This window comes from Tachypleus tridentatus, chromosome 3, assembly GCF_004210375.1.
Source record: "Tachypleus tridentatus isolate NWPU-2018 chromosome 3, ASM421037v1, whole genome shotgun sequence".
NCBI classification, from domain to species: Eukaryota; Metazoa; Arthropoda; class Merostomata; order Xiphosura; family Limulidae; genus Tachypleus; species Tachypleus tridentatus.
This window is the reverse complement of record NC_134827.1, coordinates 84,751,978-84,774,397: the sequence shown is the minus strand read 5'-3', so window position 1 is coordinate 84,774,397 and position 22,420 is coordinate 84,751,978. Positions and strand designations below refer to the sequence as shown.

The window sequence follows — 22,420 nt, the reverse complement described above, 5'->3', positions numbered from 1 at the left end:
ACAGTTGGTTTTATGACATTAAATACCAGGTTCGATCCCTGCAGTGGGTATAGTACATTGTTTTGCGCCAAAACAAAGAACCATAATCTATTTCAATTTAGTGGTTGACTTAGACTGCACTTAACGAGAAATAGGTGTGGAAATTAGCAAACTATTTTTAAAGTTTACTCACAAAGAGATAGGCGAGTTATTTTATACAATAAAGAACAGATTATGATTAATGGCTTTCATCCATCTAGTGTTGCTTTTACTTTAGATCTTGATAGACTTCTTCAACGTTTGCTTTGAGGTTGGAATGAGTGGTTTCGTTTCGGAGATCCGTGAATAAGTACCCACGTGTCTGTTCACTTGTATATATCTTTGGTAACACTGGTTATAACGGATAGTTCTATTTCATCATCATACGCAAATAAATCTAATGAAACTGATTTTTGAATGAATGTTTGAAATTTTCCTAGATGAGAAGTACACTAATTCATGATAACACTGAATTCTAAACAAATGATTGTAAAGTCACAAATAACTAATGTAAGATTTTCCTTTTTAAGATTAAGAACTAAGTCATGTTGAGATGTGATTAAAAATTAATTAATTAATCTCTACTTCAATAGGGTCACATAATAGATAGGTGGATAAAAAATGGTGAATTGACTTATAAGGATATGTAATAGGTGCATACGAGTTAGGATGCTTGAAAATACAGATATATATATTTATATTTGCGTAATATAAGAATCAGGAAATTTCACCCGTTTTGCAAGAATGAAACCCAACGTTGTACAAAAACGAAATCCACTGATCGGTCAATCCCACTATTCATTGATAAAAGAGTAGCCCAAGAGTTGGCGGTGATTGGAGGTTACTAGGTGCCTTCCCCCTCGTCTTACAATGTTAAATTTGGGACGGCTAGCGCAGATAGTCTCCGTGTAGCTTTGCGGGAAATTCAAAAACAAACAAACAAGCCTAACGTGGTGCAAAAATTATACCCGATAGAAAACTGAGTTTAGGAGGATTCTTTGAAAGCTTTAGTTTATCTAATTAATTAATGTTGTTAACCTATCAATGGTATAGGTGTTTATTTCCAGTTTCACTTTTCTAATAAGGCAAGTTGATGTTGCAAATGTCTCCTAAATTCATGTCTTTGTAATTACAATGTTAACCATCTCATTTAATATTATATTACTAGTTTTTAAGAAAACCTTTTATAACCACGACTGACATGTTCGATTTTCTCTTTCTCTTTAATAATAATGTATATCTGTGTATAAATTTAAAGATTCATTCCAACTATACTGATTTTCTATCGTGCATAAAACTTCGAAAATAAACTTTCAAATAAGTTGTCATACATGATTCACATAGTTCGTAGAATTCTCCATAAAGAAAAGAAAAGAGAGACTAGCTTTATAGTGGGTGTTTTTACACAAGTGAACCTCGCTTCCTGACGGAAGTCATTCCCACCGTTTGAAGATAGAGGGCGCGGTCAGCGTACGTGATAAGGACGTCTAAGTTCTCGCTAACCTCTCTTACCAGACCTGGCGAAGCGAAACTTACATAGATACACATCTCTTCCTCGTGATGCCTTACCGCTTTATCGATTATCGGCCTACAACTTTTATTTGTACCGTCTTGTGCCCAGAAATCATTATTAATCGCGAAGCATTTCCATCCAGACATTTTCCCGCCATAATCTATAAAATTTTATGAGAAGGAGGTACTTTAAACGATATCTATATACTTAATGATACCAGCCGGTCATCTCAGGAAACAGTACATTCGTCGCCTGTATCGTACCAGATAAATTTCTTAACTGTCATTCTCTTAATGAATACCAACAACGTCAGTTTCCTTTCTCGTCATAGTTGAAGACATAGAATGCAGTCAGTTTAACGAAACATAAATAATTTAGATTACCTCGCCATTAGTTCAACTGGATTCATTACGAAAATTTTATTATGTAATATAATATAAACGTTACTATATTTTTATTTTGTAATTATTGATAGCCTGTCCTATCTCATGTTTCTTTCATTCTACCAATTATTACTAAAACAGGCGTTATAAAACACAAGACGTTATTTGCTCGACTTTGGTATATGTTTGTTTCTTTTTCTAAGATTTTTATTTGAGCCAATATTTTAAAAAAGGTTACAAACTTGACTAGAATCGGAGGAAACGTTATTGCCACTTATAACGTTTGCAGCTTTCGTGACAAAATTTGCATTCAAGGTTAAATAACTCTATCAACTCGACATCCATCTTAGATATCTTCAAGTACTGCTTAGTTGTTTCTTAAGCACAAATCTACAGAAGAGGCTGTCTGCACTGTATCCACCACGGATATTGAAGCTCGGTTTCTACCAGTATATGTTCGCAGACGTATCGCTGTGCCACTTCGGGGGGATTAAATTACTGCTTGTTTGTTTCTTTCGCAAAAACCTACACAGTGTGTATTGAAACCAAAGTCAAGTAAGGTGATTTATTTATGTTCACAATATATCATCTGAAAGAGTGAAATGTTCATTTTATAGATACACGAGGGTCAAAACTTCTTATTTACTGAGGGCATTTTCAACACATTTACCCCATTTTGGAAATAACGGTATACATTTGAGTATTGTTACTGATGTGAAACAATTTGTTAGTATTAAATAAACTGTTAAACTTTCAGTGATTCCTTTAAATGTTTATTACAACAAAGAAATATAGTAATCAAACGTCTTTGAAATAGCCAAACTTGAAACTAACGATCCTTGACTAGCATTGTAACAAAACTACAGTGAAATGAAGGCTTGGATTTTTCAAAACTAATGTGTACTTTTTTCTTTATTTGTGTGATCGGAAAACAAGCTCGAAGATGTGGAATGTTTTCAGTTCTTGTTTTGACGTAATCGATTGTTACTGTCGAGTGAACGTAGTCTGATAAATTGCCTGCTTTTGTCTTGTTTATGCACTCGGAAGTAGAGTCATCTCAGAGTGAATGGTGTGGACGGAATAGTCGAAAGTTCTTTGTTCTTATCCTGTAAGATTTCACTGAACGATAAGTAAAAGTTGACACTGAAGTGGACCCCCTAAACTCAGCCCAATAATCGAAATCAGTTTCGTGACTGTTGGTTGATGGTTTAAAACACCAATTTAAAGCTGTAACTCTTTGTTATTTGAGGAAAGAAAAAAATAATCCTTTCGTTTTATTATGTGAAAATATCTCTCTTATTATTCATTATTAAACTGCTGTCCCTCGTATCTAATTATCTTATTCATTATTAAACTGCTGTCCCTCGTATCTAGTTATCTTATTCATTATTAAACTGCTGTCCCTCGTATCTAATTATCTTATTCATTATTAAACTGCTGTCTCTCGTATCTAGTTGTCTTATTCATTATTAAACTGCTGTCCCTCGTATCTAGTTATCTTATTCATTATTAAACTGCTGTCCCTCGTATCTAGTTATCTTATTCATTATTAAACTGCTGTCCCTCGTATCTAATTATCTTATTCATTATTAAACTGCTGTCCCTCGTATCTAATTATCTTATTCATTATTAAACTGCTGTCTCTCGTATCTAATTATCTTATTCATTATTAAACTGCTGTCTCTCGTATCTAATTATCTTATTCATTATTAAACTGCTGTCCCTCGTATCTAGTTGTCTTATTCATTATTAAACTGCTGTCCCTCGTATCTAGTTGTCTTATTCATTATTAAACTGCTGTCCCTTGTATCTAATTATCTTATTCATTATTAAACTGCTGTCTCTCGTTTCTAATTATCTTATTCATTATTAAACTGCTGTCTCTCGTATCTAATTATCTTATTCATTATTAAACTGCTGTCCCTCGTATCTAGTTATCTTATTCATTATTAAACTGCTGTCCCTCGTATCTAATTATCTTATTCATTATTAAACTGCTGTCCCTCGTATCTAATTATCTTATTCATTATTAAACTGCTGTCTCTCGTATCTAATTATCTTATTCATTATTAAACTGCTGTCCCTCGTATCTAGTTGTCTTATTCATTATTAAACTGCTGTCCCTCGTATCTAATTATCTTATTCATTATTAAACTGCTGTCTCTCGTATCTAATTATCTTATTCATTATTAAACTGCTGTCTCTCGTATCTAATTATCTTATTCATTATTAAACTGCTGTCCCTCGTATCTAGTTGTCTTATTCATTATTAAACTGCTGTCCCTCGTAACTAATTATCTTATCTCATTCAGCTAAAGAAAATATAAAAAAACACGTCTAACTGAAATATGAATTTATATTGTTCAAGTAACAAACTACATTTCAAGACGCTCCATGTATCTAAGTGGTAAGTCTGAGAGCTCACACCACTAAAAACGGGTTTAGAAACTCCTGATGGGCAGATTACAGACAACCCTCTGTGTAGCTATATGCTTAACAACAAAAAACCTTGCTAAAATTATTTCTCAGGTTATTTTGTTTCAGCTCGGCATTGCCAGGTGGTTAAGGCACTCGACTTGTAATCTGAGGGTCGCAGGTTCGAATCCACGTCTTAACCGTGGAAACGTTGTAATATAACGTTCAATCCCACTGTTCGTGGGTAAAATAGTATCCTAACAGGTGGCGTTGGGTGGTGATGACTAGCTGCCTTCCCTCTAGACTTACACTGCTAAAGATACTATTTTACCAACGAATAGTGAGATTGACCGCACATCATAACGCTCCTACGGCTGAAAGGACGAGCATGTTCAGTGTGATGGGGATTCGAACCCGCGACCCTCGAATTACTTGTCGAGTGCTTTAACCACCTGGCCATGCCGAGCAAATTCTATCAGACAACCCTGTGAGATTTAATAAAATAATGAAATAAAAGTAGTATTTAAAGTTATTCTAGTTTCAATTAAGTCTACGATATTTGTTCATGCTATCTTATGCTATCTGTGTTTTCATGTTGAACATTCTTAAATAATTTTCTCGCACGGCCTTGTTCAGACAAAAATAGACCTGCATTTCTCTCTTTTTACAATTTGGACATTAATGTACTGATCCTAACTTGTCCACACACAAATATTAACACTATTTTCACGCTTTGCTCTCGACAACTTGTCAAGGCGTGGTTCCAACACTTTTGTTTGTCTTTTTTTGTGTGCTGCAACGCAAAGATGAAACACACTCGTTTGGTAGAGCAGGATCGCGTGAAAGTGGGGAAAACCTGATCCTTAGATCAATTATTCAGCTTAGAAAAGAAACGTGTGGAGTTCTATCTGACGTTGTTGTTGTTATTTTTTTCCTTCTTAATCTTAGGAAGGAGGAACTAACATAAGACATCATTACAAATAATTTTGATGTATCTCTCGTATTCACAAACGCGTATAAAACAACAGCAATGAGAGAAGATAGTGTATATGTACCATTGAATTGTATCTGTGTTAATCACTTTCCTATGGTTAATCATTAACACATGTGTATCTCTTTCTGCGTCTTTAAGGTCCTGTGTAAAAATTGCGTAAACTATAATTTAACACTGTCATCAGCACTAATATATTTATAGACTTTATGTTTTAACAGTTTGTTTGCTTTTGAATTTCACGCAAAGCTACCCGAGGGCTATCTGCGCTAGCCGTCCGTACTTTAGCAGTGTAAGTCTAGAGGAAAGGCAGATAGTTATCACCACCCACCACCAACTCTTGAGCTACTCTTTTAGCAACGAATTAGTGGTATTGATCGTCACTTTTTAACGCTCCCACGGCTGAAAGGGCGAGTATGGTTGGTGCGACGGGGATTCGAACATGCGACCCTCAGATTACGATTCGAGCGTCTTAACCACCTGGCCATGCCCTAATATTAAATAACCACAATAATGATTTATGTAAATAATAATAACTCGTCGGCGATGGATATAGCAGATGTAAGATGTAGTCTGACTGTCACTCTTCTTCACTTTTACTCTTCAGTTCTTAGAATGGCCAGTTCACTAAAGAACTTTGATTTGAAAATTTTATAATATTAATTCATTTAATTGTGTTTCGTATAAAGAATTCTCCCACCGTGATATACGGATAGGTAAATGCATATATCTACTTATAACTATGTTTTAAATCTTGCCTTATGAAATGAATGAATGTAGGACATACTGTCAGTAGTTTTACATACAGGAAAAATACCATCTGCTTGATCATGAAACCTAATAACAAGAATATATATTTATTGCACTTGCTTATCAGTAACTACGTTTTCCATAGTGTTCAACTTACAATCTTTTAAATTTGTTTTTTATGGAAGTTTCTATTTCAGAATATCTACATAAAATCTTTTTTCCTATCATCGTGTCTTGCAGATGGTACAAGAGATGAACCTAAAGATAATTTATTTTATATCTTACAGCTTAAAATGTGTTTTAGTTTTTATGAGACACAAGCAGAATAATATGTTCGTTTGATATCGATTTTTTTACACTCTGATATTTAGCTGTACTGATGGGATTACCAGAGTGAACTTATTTTAAAAAATAACTTACAATACGTTATTTAAATAAAGTTGTACAATAACTTTTTTAACTTCGCGCAAAGCTGCTCGCGGACTATCTGCGCTAGCCGTCCTTAATTTAGCAGTGTAAGGCTAGAGGGAAGGCAACTAGTTATCACCACCCACCGCAAACTCTGTCACTGAAACGTTTGCTATGTACAGTGGTAATTCTTCTTTGTCCCCCCACACGTGCACCAGGCTAGTGGCCCACAGAGGTTAATCCAGTTGATACTGTTCTTCAGTTGAACCAGTAAAAGAACAGAAACGTCTCACGTGACAACAGACTTCAAACCTGTAATTCAACGCTTTGTTGTTGCATGAAAGTGCAGCAGTTAACTAAGCCTAAATAAATGTATGGAATGAGTTTGCAAGGATTTATTTTGATGGATTTTTTTCATCTTTTAGCAATTTTGTTTCTATTACACTTTTTTCTACTTATCTATTTATACAGTAGAAAATAATTAACAAGTGTGTCGTTAATTCGGACCTATGATACGTCCATATTCCTATAACATTAAACTGAAATTCCGCTTTCATAAAACAAGTAAGGGCAATACAAGTTCCCAAGGTAGTGGGTATTGAATTTAAAATATCATTAATTTGAAGCCAAAACATATTTTATATTATTCAAAAACACTAATGTTTTAACAATGAAATTACGTAAGCAGCGAACAAACTGTTTTAAACTTGTTACTGTTATAAGTTTGCCCATCATGTGTTACTGTTTTCGGTTTCACTTACACGAAACACGTCCAAGTTTCTATGACTTATAAACGTTTGACATGAAATATAAAATCAGATAACTACATCTGCATCAATTAAACAAAACAGTTGTGCATTTTATTTTCAGCGAACAGGGATGAACAATTCCAGCATCAGATCATCAAGCCTAAAATAATTAAAGGACTGCATAAAGTTCTGACAGACTTTGAGTTGGGAGTTGCCTAATAGTTAGTTAGCCTTCCTGCGGATTAAAAACTTCTTGATTCGAGACGTTAAAACGCTGAATAAATTCCGCACTTTCAACTTTTATTGCTTTATAATTGGAGATACTGAACCGTCTTATAATAAACCGTTGTGACAGCGAGTACTTTCGGTTGGCTTCCTTTCCTCTGTCACTAGATCAAAATCATACGATTATATCAAACCTCTGGGCTTCCCGACCTGAACGTTTAACACACGTACGCATAAAATTTAGTTCAAATTGAAAATTGAAAATCCAGTCCTTTATATATGCTTACAGTGGCTCAGCGGTGAAGTCTGCAGATTCGAATCGCTAAAAACTGGGTTTAAAACACGTGGTTGGCACAAAACGTTTTGTTTGTTTGTTTGTTTTTGAATTTCGCGCAAAGCTACACGAAGGATATCTGCGCTAGCCATCCCTTATTTAGTAGTGTAAGACTAGAGGGAGGGCGACTAGTCATCACCACCCACCGCCAACTCTTGGGCTACTTTTTTACCAATGAATAGTGGGATTGATCGTAATACTATAACGCCCCTACGGCTGAAAGGGCGAGCATGTTTGGTGCGACGAGGATTAAAACCCACGACCTACCATTTTGTGGTTTTGTGGTTAAACTCAAACACACCCATATACATTAGCCCCATAAAACTTTATTATATTTAAACATTTCAATAGCTCCTCGTATAGAACGTATTAATTTTATGTTGTAAAATTTAAGTTCGTTTAATGCATAAAATGTGAACATAATTAAATAACATCTAAAGCAGTAAGCCTAAATTAATATCAGCAACAAAGTAGTAAAAAATAATAATTCTATGTGTTATGTAAATCTAAGCCCAAACTGTGAGACTACAATTATTATATGCTCGATTTTTAGTTAACATTTAACTTTATCTTGCTTCTGAACACAGTTTCCATTAAGCAGGTTAATAAATTCTTGATCTAGGAAATTGGCTTTATTTTACTGTCCTAGTTTTACTAACTAATGTTTGGTTATTATATGTGCCAAGTAATGGAATTCTCGATAACAGCAACCGCTTAATTAATCTCGATTATTTATTTAACTATGTTTTATACCATCGCCACGTAGTGAGTGTGTCTTATGTAATTAATCTCAATTATTTATTTCTGTTTTATATCTTTACAATCTAACACGAGACTGACTCAAATTAATTAGTCTCGGTTATTTCTATTTTTATTTATTTATCTTTGTTTTATATTTTCGCCACCTAGCGTGTAAAACTCAACCTGATTAATTAGTCTCGGTTATTTAGTTATCTTTAGTTTTATATCTTCGTCACCTAGCGTGTGAGATTAAAGTTGAATAGCTTATCTCGATCATTTATTTATTTATTTTATTTTGTATATAGCTCTTTGTCTGTTAATGTTTATCACATGAATCAGTTTTTCACATCTTGAACTACTAAACACAAAATAGCATACACTCCTGTCTGCTCTACTTATAGTTACGTAACAATGAATAAAGTGTCTTTATAATTGTTCAACGCGTTATTGTAATTGTTATTTTTGTCAAGGGTTAAATAAAATTTCAGTTATTTATTACAACTCTTTCTGGAAAATTAATCTAGATATTTCAGATCATGCTGAATTTTCTGTGTTAGGCCTAATTACATATTTCGGTGTTGTTGTTTCTTTCTTTTTGTTATCTACTTTTATTTATAATTAAGCCACGGCTCATTAAATTTAAATGTACTTTGTTGTTGATAATGTTTGCTTGTTTTTTTTTCCTTACAAAATGACATTTGAGCACATTATAAAGATTCTTACAAAATGGCATTTGAGCACATTATAAAAAATAAAATTTGTCAGTTTAAAAATTTGAAGATGAATATACGTGTCTTTTTGTGTATAATGTCACATAAAGGATATCGACTGCTTACACTTACTTTAAAATATGAATTGCCGTTTTCAAAGTCCTGGAATGACCAGGTAATTTGGGCATTTGTCTCGTAATCTAACGTTCGCAGATTCGAACCATAAACATTACCATATTTTCAGGTTTTCAACCGTAGGGATGATACATTGTGACGCTCAATACCACTGAGCGTTTTTTTATTCGTTGGTAAAAAGTAGTCCAAGAACTGGCATTGGTTCTTGTAGCTTTGAGCGAAATTGAAAAACAAATAAACCTCTGTCAAAGACAATCGTAGAAACTACATTGCGAAGCACAAACGTTTCGCACTTGTTATAGAGGTTATTGAAAGTAACAAGTTTATTCCCTATGTCTTACCTCATTCCATATTACTCAAACACAAAATTAATGAAAGTTTGTTTTTGAACTTCGCGAAAAGCTACACGAGGGCTATCTTCGCTAGCCGTCCCAAATTTAGCAATGTAAGACTTGAGGGAAGACAGCTAGTCATTACCAGGCACTGCCAACTCTTGGGCTACTCTTTTATTAATGAATACTGAGATTGGCCGTCACATTATAACGCCCCAACTGCTGAAAGGGCAAGCATGTTTGGTGCTATGGGGATTCGAAGCCGCGCCCCTCAGATTACGAGTCAAGTGCCCTATTCACCGGGCCATTAATCAAAATATAACACTTCATTATAAATAAGGTATCTCGTTTAAAGTCACTGTCCTTAGAATAAATAAGACAGTTCCGTGTTTTTGTTCCCGGAAACTTCCAACCTTATTGTTATAATTTCTTTATTTGTTTTGTCTAATACACAGGTAATTAACGAGTGTGTATGTGTTTTTTTATAGCAAAGATACATTGAGTTATCTGCTGAGTCCACCGAGGGGAATCGAACCCCTGATTGTAACGTTGTAAATCCTTAGACTGATAATTAATAGTTTGTTTGTTTTGTCTTTAATTTCGTACAAAGTTACAGGGGGACTATCTATGCTAGCTATCCCTAATTCAGTCGTAATAGTATAGAGGGAAGGCAGATAGTCAAAACAACTTACCGTCAACTCTTGGGCTTTTCTTCTACCAACGATTAATGGGATTGATCGTGATATTATAATGACCTCACGGCTCAACGGACGAGCGTGTTCGCTGGTGGAATTCAAGGTTGTTATGAAAGAAAAGTAGAGTAACTCATCAACGTAAATTGATAAATTGACAAGTCACAACAACAATGAAAGGCTTTATTGTTACAAATGATACGTTACGAGCTACAATAGAAGCACCTACAACGTTTCTTTTTCTTTCATATTTCAATTTCTCTACTGATCGTTACGCGTGCAGAAAAATTGTCACTTCAGGACTTTTCATTTGTTAATATAAGCTAACTCACGTAAAACAAATATTTAAACATTAAGTTGGCAACCAAACTGATCGTTTAGTCAAGCAATATTTTCTTTTAAATAGATTCAGTTCACAGTCTTTCACTATGCGTATATATTACCATCGTTTGAAGCACTGTCGTATAAATATGGTTAGTTTGAAATGCAGTAACGGTATTTATGACTGGTTAAATTCTTTACAAATTGTATGCAGGAGTGAATATCCCGCAAGACTGAATATTAAACTTGTCGTAAACAGTATTTCATAGGAAGTTTGGAGGACCAAAATCGAAGAAAAAGGAATACAACATAAATATACAGATAAATAATGTTTTCAATAACTTAAAATGAAAGGCAACACTTCTATATATATAGTTCCATATAACTAAAAATCTTAAAGTAATGAACTTCAAAAATTATTGATACACAAAGGTTCATACGCAGTTAGCCAAAACAGTTTTTTATATCTGAAACAAATCATTAAAACCACTCGTATAATAAATAATTTATAATTTTATTGTAAGATTCTTAAAGGTATGTTCGAGCTGTAAAACTTTGAGTTTCCGCAGTAAGACATAAGATAATAATAACTGGAATCATGCTCCTAAATTTGGATATAATGATGTGTATCGTATGTTAGCCTGTGGTTTCATATAAAAATATATGTCAAGCCTGTCGGTTCATATAAAGGATGTATGTTAAGCCAGTGGGTTCATATAAAGAATGTATGTCAAGTCTGTGGATTCATATAAAGAGTATATGTCAAGCCTGTGGTTTCATATAAAGGATTGTGTCAGGTCTATGGTTTCATATAAATGATATATATTCAGCCTGTGAGTTCATACAAAGGATGTTTCAAGCTTGTGGTTTTATATAAAGGATGTATGTGAAGTCTCTGGGTTCATATAAATGATATATATTCAGCTTCTGAGTTCATACAAAGGATGTATGTCAGGCCTGTCGGTTCATATAAAGGATGTATGTTAAGCCAGTGGGTTCATATAAAGAATGTATGTCAAGTCTGTGGATTCATATAAAGAGTATATGTCAAGCCTGTGGTTTCATATAAAGGATTGTGTCAGGTCTATGGTTTCATATAAATGATATATATTCAGCCTGTGAGTTCATACAAAGGATGTTTCAAGCTTGTGGTTTTATATAAAGGATGTATGTGAAGTCTCTGGGTTCATATAAATGATATATATTCAGCTTCTGAGTTCATACAAAGGATGTATGTCAGGCCTGTGGGTTCATATAAAGAATATATGTCAAGCAAGTGGGTTTATATAAAGAATGTATGTCAAGCCTGTGATTTCATACAAAAGATTGTGTGAAGCCTATGGTTTCATATAATGGATAAATGTCAAGTCTGTGGTTTCATAAAGGATGTATGTCAAATCTGTTGGTTCATATAAAGGATGTATGTTTAGCCTGTGTTTTCATATAAATGATATATATTCAGCCTGTGAGTTCATACAAAGAATGTATGTCAAGCCTGTTGGTTCATATAAAATATGTATGTCAAGCCTGTGGGTTCATATAAAGAATGTATGTCAAGTCTGTGGTTTCATATAACGGATTGTATCAAGTCTATGGTTTCATATAACGGATATATGTCAAGTCTGTGGTTTCATATAACAAATTGTATCAAGTGTATGGTTTCATATAACGGATATATGTCAAGTCTGTGGTTTCATGTAAAGGATGTATGTCAGCTTTATGGTTTCATATAACGGATATATGTCAAGTCTGTGGTTTCATGTAAAGGATGTATGTCAGGTTTATGGTTTCATATAAAAGGTGTATGTCAAGCCTGTGGTTTCCTATAAAGGATGTAGGTCAAGCCTGTGGTTTTATATGAAGGACTGTGTCAAGTCTATGGTTTCATATAACGGATATATGTCAAGTCTGTGGTTTCATATAAAAGATGTATGTCAAGCCTTTGATTTCATATAAAGGATGTATGTCAAGCCTGTGGGTTCATATGAAGGATTGTGTCAAGTCTATGGTTTCATATAAAGGATGTGTGTTTAGCCTGTGTGTTCATATAAATGATATATATTCAGCCTGTGAGTTCATACAAAAGATGTATGTCAAGTCTGTGGGTTCATATAAAAGACGTATGGTTATCCTATGGGTTCATATGAAGGATGTATTTTTAGCCTGTGGGTACATATAAAGGATGTATTGCAAGTCTGTGGGTTCATATAAAGGAATGATTGCAAATCACGATACTTTCAGTTCGATTTCATATTAGAAGACTCCACATAAGTGCGCTCTACATCATAATTAACGTACGTTATTACGGCTTTCATAGGCATTTAACAACTTTGTATATTTGTGATAAGAGATACATTTCAACTCATACATCATCTTGAGTCTCACAGACTTTTATATTTCAGAATCTATTATCTGTAGAATTATATAATCTCGCAAACATATCCTTAGCATCGGTAATTAACAAGATTTTTTAAAAGTTTTAGTGTTAACAGACGAGTTATTACGATTTTTTTCATGTGACATAAAGTTCTGATATTGTCCAAGATAAATAAGCAAAGAATTTTGAAGTTAAATTTGTAATCCCTTTTAGAATGATTTTTATACAGTTTTACTTCCGTTCCCTGTGCTTAGTTTTATAGTTCAACTAGTATAAATGGCGTGTTAAATTTCCTCAGTGACAGGTTACTGATGAAAGGCAAAGAAAGTTTAACGGCTTGAGTAAGTTCTTTAAAAGAAGCTTTGGCTTTCGAGTTGCTTTGTTGTAGCGATGATGAATAGACAGCAATATCTATGAGCTCAAAGTACCAGTTAAACGTAGTTTTACCAACTAACAATATAAGGAAAATGCCAGTATGTATTTATGCCAGGCCTTAAAGCTATAATATGTCTGATTTAGCAATAAATTCGCCCGTCACAAAAGTACACACAACCAATCTTTACATCCTACTCCTGAGTGAATATTTTTTTTTTGTAATATCCCGTGCCCTCCTGGGGCTTATTGTACACGCTGGTTGAGCACATTTGTCAAGTATAAGTTTGTAGAGCAAGTTAACGTATCTAACATGCGTTTGCCTTTACGTCATTAACCTCTTCTTATACACTTACTTATAAAATGGGTCTCGCATTGAACTCCTAAACTGACTACGGTAAGAGAAATGATTCAATTTGGAAACATATGGTGCTTAAATACGTTTTGAAAAACACTTTCTAAACACGCAGCAATATAAAAAAATGTTATCAAAGCTCTAAATAGAAGCACTGCATAACGTAACCTTCACGATTACTCCCCTGGTTCAATAAGGTATCCTGGCCATGTGTTTAGGGCGCTCGACTCATAATCCGAGGATCGCGGGTTCGAATCCCGTTACACCAAACATGCTCGCCCTTTCAGCCGTGGGGGCGTTATAATGTGACGACCAAGCCCACTATTCGTTGGTAAAATTGTATTCCAGTAGTTGGCAGTGGGTGGTGCCGACTAGCTGCCTTCCCTCTAGCATTACACTGCTAAATTAGGGACGGCTAGCGCAGATAGCCTTCGTGTAGTTTTGCGCGAAAATTCAAACACAAATAAACAAACATCAAGTAATTTGCTTGTTCATATGATTCACTATAACATGAAAGTTATTTTATATAAAATGAATGACTTGTTATTACGTTGGCAAATGTTTGTCTTTGCCCTGCTGTGGGGTTTATTCTTAATAGAAAGATGGTTTATTTCTGATTCAAAGTTTTTCGTGTATTTATTCAAGTTAACCCTCATGGGAGGTTCTGAAACACTAGTGACTAATTATGAGGACATTTTCATTATTTATGACGATCGAAATTAGGCATATGGCGGAACGTCGAATGAAGTAATCTTGTTAACAATTATAGCTGACAAGATTTTGTGACGACACAAGAAACGTGACTTGATACATAATTCGATATAATGAACAGTTTCTGTCGTAGTACAGCTCGCGTGGTGGCTTAGATGTAAGCTTTAAACGTTAAAATTCGCGGTTCGATAGTGACCGTTAGTACAGAGCAGATGTAACTTTGTGCTTCAAGCAGACAAACTTTTATATCATAACTTCATTTTATACGTTTCAAATTGAAAAAAATATCGTGCAGAAAAGAAAAATATCAAAGGCTAAATATAATATTCATGCGATTATAAATATAATGTTTATACGTTTCTTAATATTAATAGTAAGCACATGTATATTTATATAGTACGTTCCTTTAACATTAACAGCAACCACATGTATAAGTATATTTATATAGTATGTTCTTTAACATCAATAGTAACCACATTTATAAGTTTATTTATATAGCACGTTCTTTTAACATTAATAGTAACCACATGTATAAGTATATTTATATAGCACGTTCTTTTAACATTAACAGCAACCACATGTATAAGTATATCTATATAGTACGTTCTTTTAACATCAACAGTAACCACATTTATAAGTATATTTATATAACACGTTCTTTTAACATTAATAGTAACCACATGTATAAATATTATTCATACAGTAACCACATGTATAAGTATATTCATGTAATACTGTCTTTTAACATTAACAGTTACCACATGTATAAGTACATTTGCATAGTACGTTCCTTTAACATTAACAGTAACCGCATGTATAAGTGTGTTTATGTAACACTGTGTAATAAAATGTTTAATTTTTTTGTTCCTGGGCAGAAAGTGTTATTTCCCAATTGTTTATGCCTAAAGTAAATGAAAAAGACCTATTTTTCTCTTCAAACTTTGCTTTTGTGACTTGGGAACGTATAATGAAAACATGATGGGAGACTGTATTTGGGGGCTGATACGTGAAAGTGATTTACATTACAGTCATAAATCTCGAAAAACTATTCACTTCTAAACATTTGTGTTCATTTTTGTACAACTTTAGTATAAAGACATATAAATCTTGATACATATGTTGGTTTATTAAGACTTTATGTAAATGAAAATGTGCAAATTTGCCAGTTTTTACATAGAAAATAGGTTAATTTCTAAATTTCATTATCCAGGTCACAAAAGCAACGTTTGAAGGGAATAATGGCCATTTTCTGTATTTTACAACATAAGCAATTAAGAAATAATTCACACTATCCATGAACAAAATTTGTGTTACGTTGTGTAATACGTTCTTTAACAGTAACCGCATGCATAAATATGTTCTACTGCAATAGTAAACTCTCACTGGTTGATCTTGTTTTAAAAGTTGATACAACGGTATGTTCTGTATAGACCAGATTTGCGTCGTTTATGTTTACAAATGTTTAAGTAAGAAAAGTCAAACGGAAGACTTATAGAATGCCTCTCAATGGCACAACGGTACATCCGCGAACTTATACCGCTAGAAACCTGGTTTTGATACCGATGGTGAGCAGAGCACAGATAGCTTATTGCTCTAGCACAGTGATATGTCTGTAACTTGAAAATTAGGGACGACAGCTAGCAATGATAGTGTTCGAGTAAACTTCGATTTAAAAAAAATACCAGCGATGCAAAAACAATTTAAACATGAGCTGCTATGGCACAGTTTCCATACCCTTAAAGACTAAAACTCTAACTGAGATAAAACAGCTGCGAAACAAAGATGATTAAAACCAGGCTATGACGACGAAGTTCCTGAAAAAATAACCCTGAAACACGAGCTACAGCACCACACTCTTTACAGTTAAGACTAAAACGTGAGCTACAAAAGCGGAGTTCCCGTATAAATGAGGACGAAAACACGAGCCACCATAGTACAAAAATACCATAATACAAGTTCGTGTGATATTTCTGTTGTCGAAAGTTTTAGTTTGCTTGTTTTTTTTGGATTATGCGCAAAGCTACATGAGGGCTATCTGCGCTAGCCGTACCTAATTTAGCATGTATGACTAGAGGGAAGGCAGCTAGTTATCACCACCCACTGCCAACTCTTGGGCTGCTCTTTTACCAAGGAATAATGGGTTTGAACGTCACATTATAACGCCCCAACTGTTGAAATGGCAAGCATGTTTGGTGTTATGGGGACTCGAACTCGCAACCCTCAAATTACAAGTCAAGCGCCTTAACCGCCAGGCCATTAATCAAAATATACCACTTCATTGTAAATAAGGTATTCTCGTTTAAAATCACTTTCGTTAGAAGAAAGAAAACAGTTCCGTGTTTTTGTTCCCTGAAACTTCTAACCATATTGTTATAATGTCTTTAAGTATTTTATCTAACACACAGGTAATTATGGTGTATGTGTGTTTTCTTATAGCAAAGACACATAGAGCAATCTGCTGAGTTCACCGAGGGTAGTCGAACCCCTGATTTTAGCGTTGTAAATCCGTAGACTGATAAGTAATAATTTGTTTGTTTTGTCTTGGATTTTGTGCAAAGCTACAGGGGACTATCTATGCTAGCTGTCCCTAATTTAGTAGTGATAGAATAAAGGAAAGGCAGATAGTCAAAACCACTCACCGTCAACTCTTGAGCTACTCTTTTACCAACGATTAATGGGATTGACCGAAACATTATAATGCTCCCACGGCTGAAAATGAGAGCATGTTTGGTGTTAGTTGTCGAAAGAAACTTTTCTTTCTTTAAGTTCCAACAGACTATTATTACGTCAGATTAGTTTTAATTTTTTCTAGCATTAATATGAGTACATGTTCTCGTTTTAATACCACAATAAATATTTGGAATCACTTCTTACATAGAAAATACTGCCCAAGATATTTTTAGTAGCTAATTTATATATTTTTTTTTATAATTAATGAACAGATTACTTGGTGTTTCTGCTTTTGTGAAAAGGTACGCTATGAGCTATCTGTGCTCGGTTTACTGTGGGTGAATTGAGCCCCGGATTTTACTATTGTAAGTCCGTAAACTTTCCGTTGACCCAGCGGGATACTATCTGATAATAAAGAGATGGTAACACAGAATACGTAGGCTGCCCAAAGATATTCAACTAACTCACACAATGTTCTCTTTCGAAGCATGTTCGCTTTGGATTGTTGTTTCTATTCGAAAAATAACAAGTAATAATGTCTTGGATGTACCACCCTGTGGCACAGTGGAATGTCTGCGCACCGACACCGCTAGAAACAGGACAGAGCACAGATAGCCCTTTTTGTAGTTTGTGCTTAATAATAAACAAACAACGTCTTGGGTGTGTATAATGATTTTGCTTTACTTTTGAATCATAGTTTCCGTTATTAGTATATATTTATAGATGTAATGAACTATAATTCCAGCTTTAAAAAAAAGTCGATGTCTTATATTTGTTTGTTTTTAAGCCAATACTCTAACGATTGGCTGTTGAAATATAATTTTTAGAGTTTCGACCGTTCAAACTATCCAAAGAGTCACTGGGGAGAATTGCAAGAAGTTTGAAAGATCGAATTGAATTTTAAACTATTTTTAAAAGAAATCCATAACACTGTCCGTTTTCAATTGTACACCTAACACTGTTCGTTGTGATAAAATAATGGATTTCAACGTGTAGGCAGAGATAGTGCGTCTGACGTAATGAGTGACGTTTAAGTTAAACTACACGTCATTACTTACCATATCAAAAAGCTAAAAACAGAGCGAGGCAGTTGCTTGAAAAGTGTCTTTGATTCGGAAGTTATGCAGACAAAGTAAGACTTGTTTATAATGAAAATGTCGCTTAATCTTCATCTATTCATCCAAACCGCAAACCTTATAATTAGAATATAAATATTAGACAAAGTTTAACAAAGACTGACTATCATAAACACATTCTCGCTTTTGTAACACAACCTGATAACTTTGGAGTGTGTGTTGTTGTTGTTTTTTTCACTCCATAAAGTGAATGTTATTCTAAATCCATCAGTAACTGTTTCTCTAAATAGAGTATATATGTTCAAAAAATTGAAAGAAACTGGATTTCACTCACACTATACTGTACTTCAAATGTTTCTTTTGTGTTGGAACTTCGAAGAATGTTTATCTTTTCTACATCTGGAGCAAAAACGTATCCGAGAAATTTTATTAAGTGAAATATTTAATAGGTACTGTATGCTGCTGACAATGTAAAAAGTATTGCTATCATATTCACTGTGTACAACTCAGTAAAATAAAGTTGTTTTTTTCACGCCCATTCCGTATGTGCATAAAAATTCTATTGCGTAACAAATATTAAGACGTCAGTTACTGATAATACGCAAATCATACGACTGAACTGTACGCCAGTTATTGATGTTATATCATGATATTACTGGAGTGTGTCTAAACCCATGCTTGTTCTTCCTGTTAGTTAGAGAGGAAATAAAACGTCTTTTGTTTTTTAACATAATATATTTTCCCTATCATCACGTGTTGTCTTCATACTATAGGGAAAGGTAATAAAATGTTATATTTTTAAAGAAAGTAAGAACTGTGGAACTTTATGTTAAAAATACTGGTTAATGAAATAGTATGTAATTAATATTCCATGACGGACGTCGTCTAGTGGTTAGGGCAATCTGAGAGTCGACGGTTAGAATCCAGAACACAATCAAGCTTGGCGTTTTCTTTTCCCTCTTCGGGCATTGTAATGTTGTGATAAAACTTGCAGTGACTGCTATTCCCTCTGATCTATCGCTTCAAAATAAGGGGAAATTAGAGCAAATATCCCTAGAATAACTTTGCGCGAAACTCAAACTAGGGGTAACTTAAAATCTACATTCTGTTACAAAATAACATTGTTTAATGAGTCTTTGACATTCAGTATTTTTAATTACAAAACACTAATTACTGATCTTTAGTAATTAATTGTTAATTTCTAATATTCATCAAGCGAATTCCCTACACTTTGACAACACCTCAGTGTGATAGGTCTTGTCATCATAGACTGCATAGTGGAATCCCATTAAACGCCGGCCCGGCATGGCCAGGTGGGTTAAGGCGTTCCACTCGTAATCTGAGGGTTGCGGGTTTGAATCCCCCTCGCACCAAACATGCTCGCCCTTTTAGCCGTGGGAGCGTAATAATGTGACGGTCAATCCCACTATTCGTTGGTAAAAGAGTAGCCCAAGAGTTGACGGTGGGTGGTGATCACTAGCTGCCTTCCATCTAGTCTTACACTACTAAATTAGAAACAGATAGCGCAGATAAACCTCGAGTAGCTTTGCGCGAAATTCAAAACAAACTTAAACGTGCATTCATGTATACAAGATTTCAATAATCAACTTATTTTGTTTACTGTTATAAGCCAAAACATACAACACTTGGTATTTGTAGAAAATATCCTTACGATACACTTTATTGTACTTGTGATATTAAACGTCCAGATTGTTTCATATTGAAACTTCTAATATATTTGAAGTGTTTTCCCTTTAGGCTTAGCGTTTTCTTCCGTCTTTTCCAACAAATTGATATTAAATCTTTTATTCTTTTGTTAATTCGTCTTACACTACTAAATCAGGGACGGCTAGCTTGTGTAGCTTTGTACGAAATTAAAAAACAAACAAACATTTTAAACGCAGTGTATATTTTTGCAATGTGCATTTGTTTTGTTGTAGTTAGGCACAAAGCTACACGTTGGGCCATCTGTTCTGGGCCTACCATGGGTATCAAAACCCGACTTTAAGCCTTATAAGCCTCCTTTCCTACCACTGTGTCATTGGAGATCATGATATAAACTTATATAGTGGGTGCTGTGTAAATTTATACCATGATTTTCGCCTATGTGCAAATCTTAAGATGGGCTATATATCGTGGGCCCACTATAAGTATAAAACCCTGATTTTAGCGTTATATACCCTTAGACTTACAACAGTTCCACTATAGGGCCACGTTGCATATATATAATAATTATTATTTCGAGTCAGGAATATTTTTTTCTCTTTTACAGTAAGTGATTACAACCTATCTTACCACCTCCCTCTTAGGCAGTTATAATTATATTTTGACTAGCAAGCAAAACTAAACCGATTTTAGTTCTTACTCTGAAATAACATTGTCAGAGGAACTTCATTAAATCGTAAAAGAAATATCTGAATTTTTTTTATAATTTTTTTATGTATTCGATTGTACTATTTCAGTGATTAAATTTTAAAAGCGTTATACGTTAAAACTATTAGGTGTTATAGTTGTAATAGACATTTAAAATAATGAGAAACTACGCCCAGATGCTGAATAGAATTTGCATCATGGCAGCCAGTTGTTTCAAAGTCTTGGTTTGCAGCCAACCAATCACATCTCTTCCACGTTTTTTCACTCTCTACTTGTTCCCACTTTATTAGGCCTGAAATTTGACTCATAATATGAGGGTTACAATCTCGAACTTTGTCACACCAAACATGTTCGCCCCGTCAGCCGTGTGGACGTTATAATATTACAGTCAATCCCACTATTCATTGGTAAAAGAGTAGCCCAAGAGTTGGTGGTGGGCGGTGATGACTAGCTGCCTTCCCTCTAGCCTTTTACTGCAAAATTATGGATGAATAGCTTAGATTGCCCTCGAGCAGGTTCACGCGAAATTTAAGAGAAACTAAACAAATTCTGCTTTATTTCCTGCAGTGATTTATATATATATATATATAAACACATGTATTCTGACTTGAATTTAAACTTTGTATTTATTCCTTTCCTAGACAATTTTTGAAATGGAACGATATTTAAGGGACGAGCCAAGAATGTATCAGTGTAAGCAGCTTCCAGAAGGACTACAAGAACCTTTGAATCTGATCACGCTGACAGGTAACAGGGACTCCATCACCAAACACTTAAATCCAGATACGGATGAGCCCTTGATCACTTTTACTACTAACACAGAAAGCAGAATGTGCAGCAATGATGGTGGAAACAGCAGTGGAGGAGAAGACAGGCTTAGTGTTTCCGACCTGGATATCAATGACCATTATTATGATACTATGATACCTAGATCCATCAACTGGAAAACTGTCGAAGGTGATATCGCATCCACTGAATTACCGAACAGGTTTCACGAGTTGAAAAATAAGTCACTTCTATCTGTGCCTGGTGGCGAGAGTATATCAGTAAAGCTTCTCACTAAAATAGGAAAATCGTCAGATAATGTGGCGAAACGTACTTTAGCGCCAGGTGTCGCCACTTTACAAGTTTCCGTGGCCGCTAAAGCTTCCGTTCTTCAAGATTCAACTGTGCCAACAGCAACTTTAGAGACTCAGATGTTAGCAACCTTGAAATCGACTAATCCTTCTTCAGACTCCCAGTGCCGAATTGAACTAGTTCCCGATAACAAAAGAAGAATACACAGGTGCCAGTACAGTGGGTGTAAAAAGGTGTACACTAAATCGTCACATCTCAAAGCTCACCAGCGTACTCATACCGGTAAGTAGATTAGGAATGTCTTCTACGAAATACAACAGTTTCTTAAGAAATATATCATAGGCAGATTTTATGGTCAACTATTTAGAAATTTCGTAGACCATTCTCAAGTGTAAAATCACACTTCTGGTTTCGTTTTGTTTCTCGCACGTCCCAAGTTAGATACAGCCCACCCGGACTCCATTTGTCTGGAGCCACATAATTACGTATTTTGCAAAAAAAAAATAGTTACAGAAAGTTACAACTACTTGAATTGAGTTACTTACAATATTTTGAGCGTATAAATGGCAAACTTTTAACATATTTAATTAACGTAGTTTCTAAAGGTAGTAGTAATTAGTAATTATGATAAATTACGCGTTAACATAACTATTCAGTTCTATTATTGTTGAATTTATTTATGGTAAATTTTG

The 22,420-nt window shown here is 34.5% G+C and overlaps 1 protein-coding gene across 2 annotated transcripts in view; it reads left to right on the top strand.

Moving 5' to 3' along the window:
- The window catches only part of LOC143247382 (Krueppel-like factor 7), a 144,152-nt gene that overhangs the window by 98,212 nt on the left and 23,520 nt on the right, over positions 1-22,420 (top strand). For both annotated transcript variants that reach the window (XM_076495376.1, XM_076495377.1), the window contains one exon: positions 21,293-22,010. In XM_076495376.1, coding sequence (XP_076351491.1) covers positions 21,293-22,010 — 718 coding nt within the window. The remainder of the gene's footprint in view (positions 1-21,292; positions 22,011-22,420) is intronic.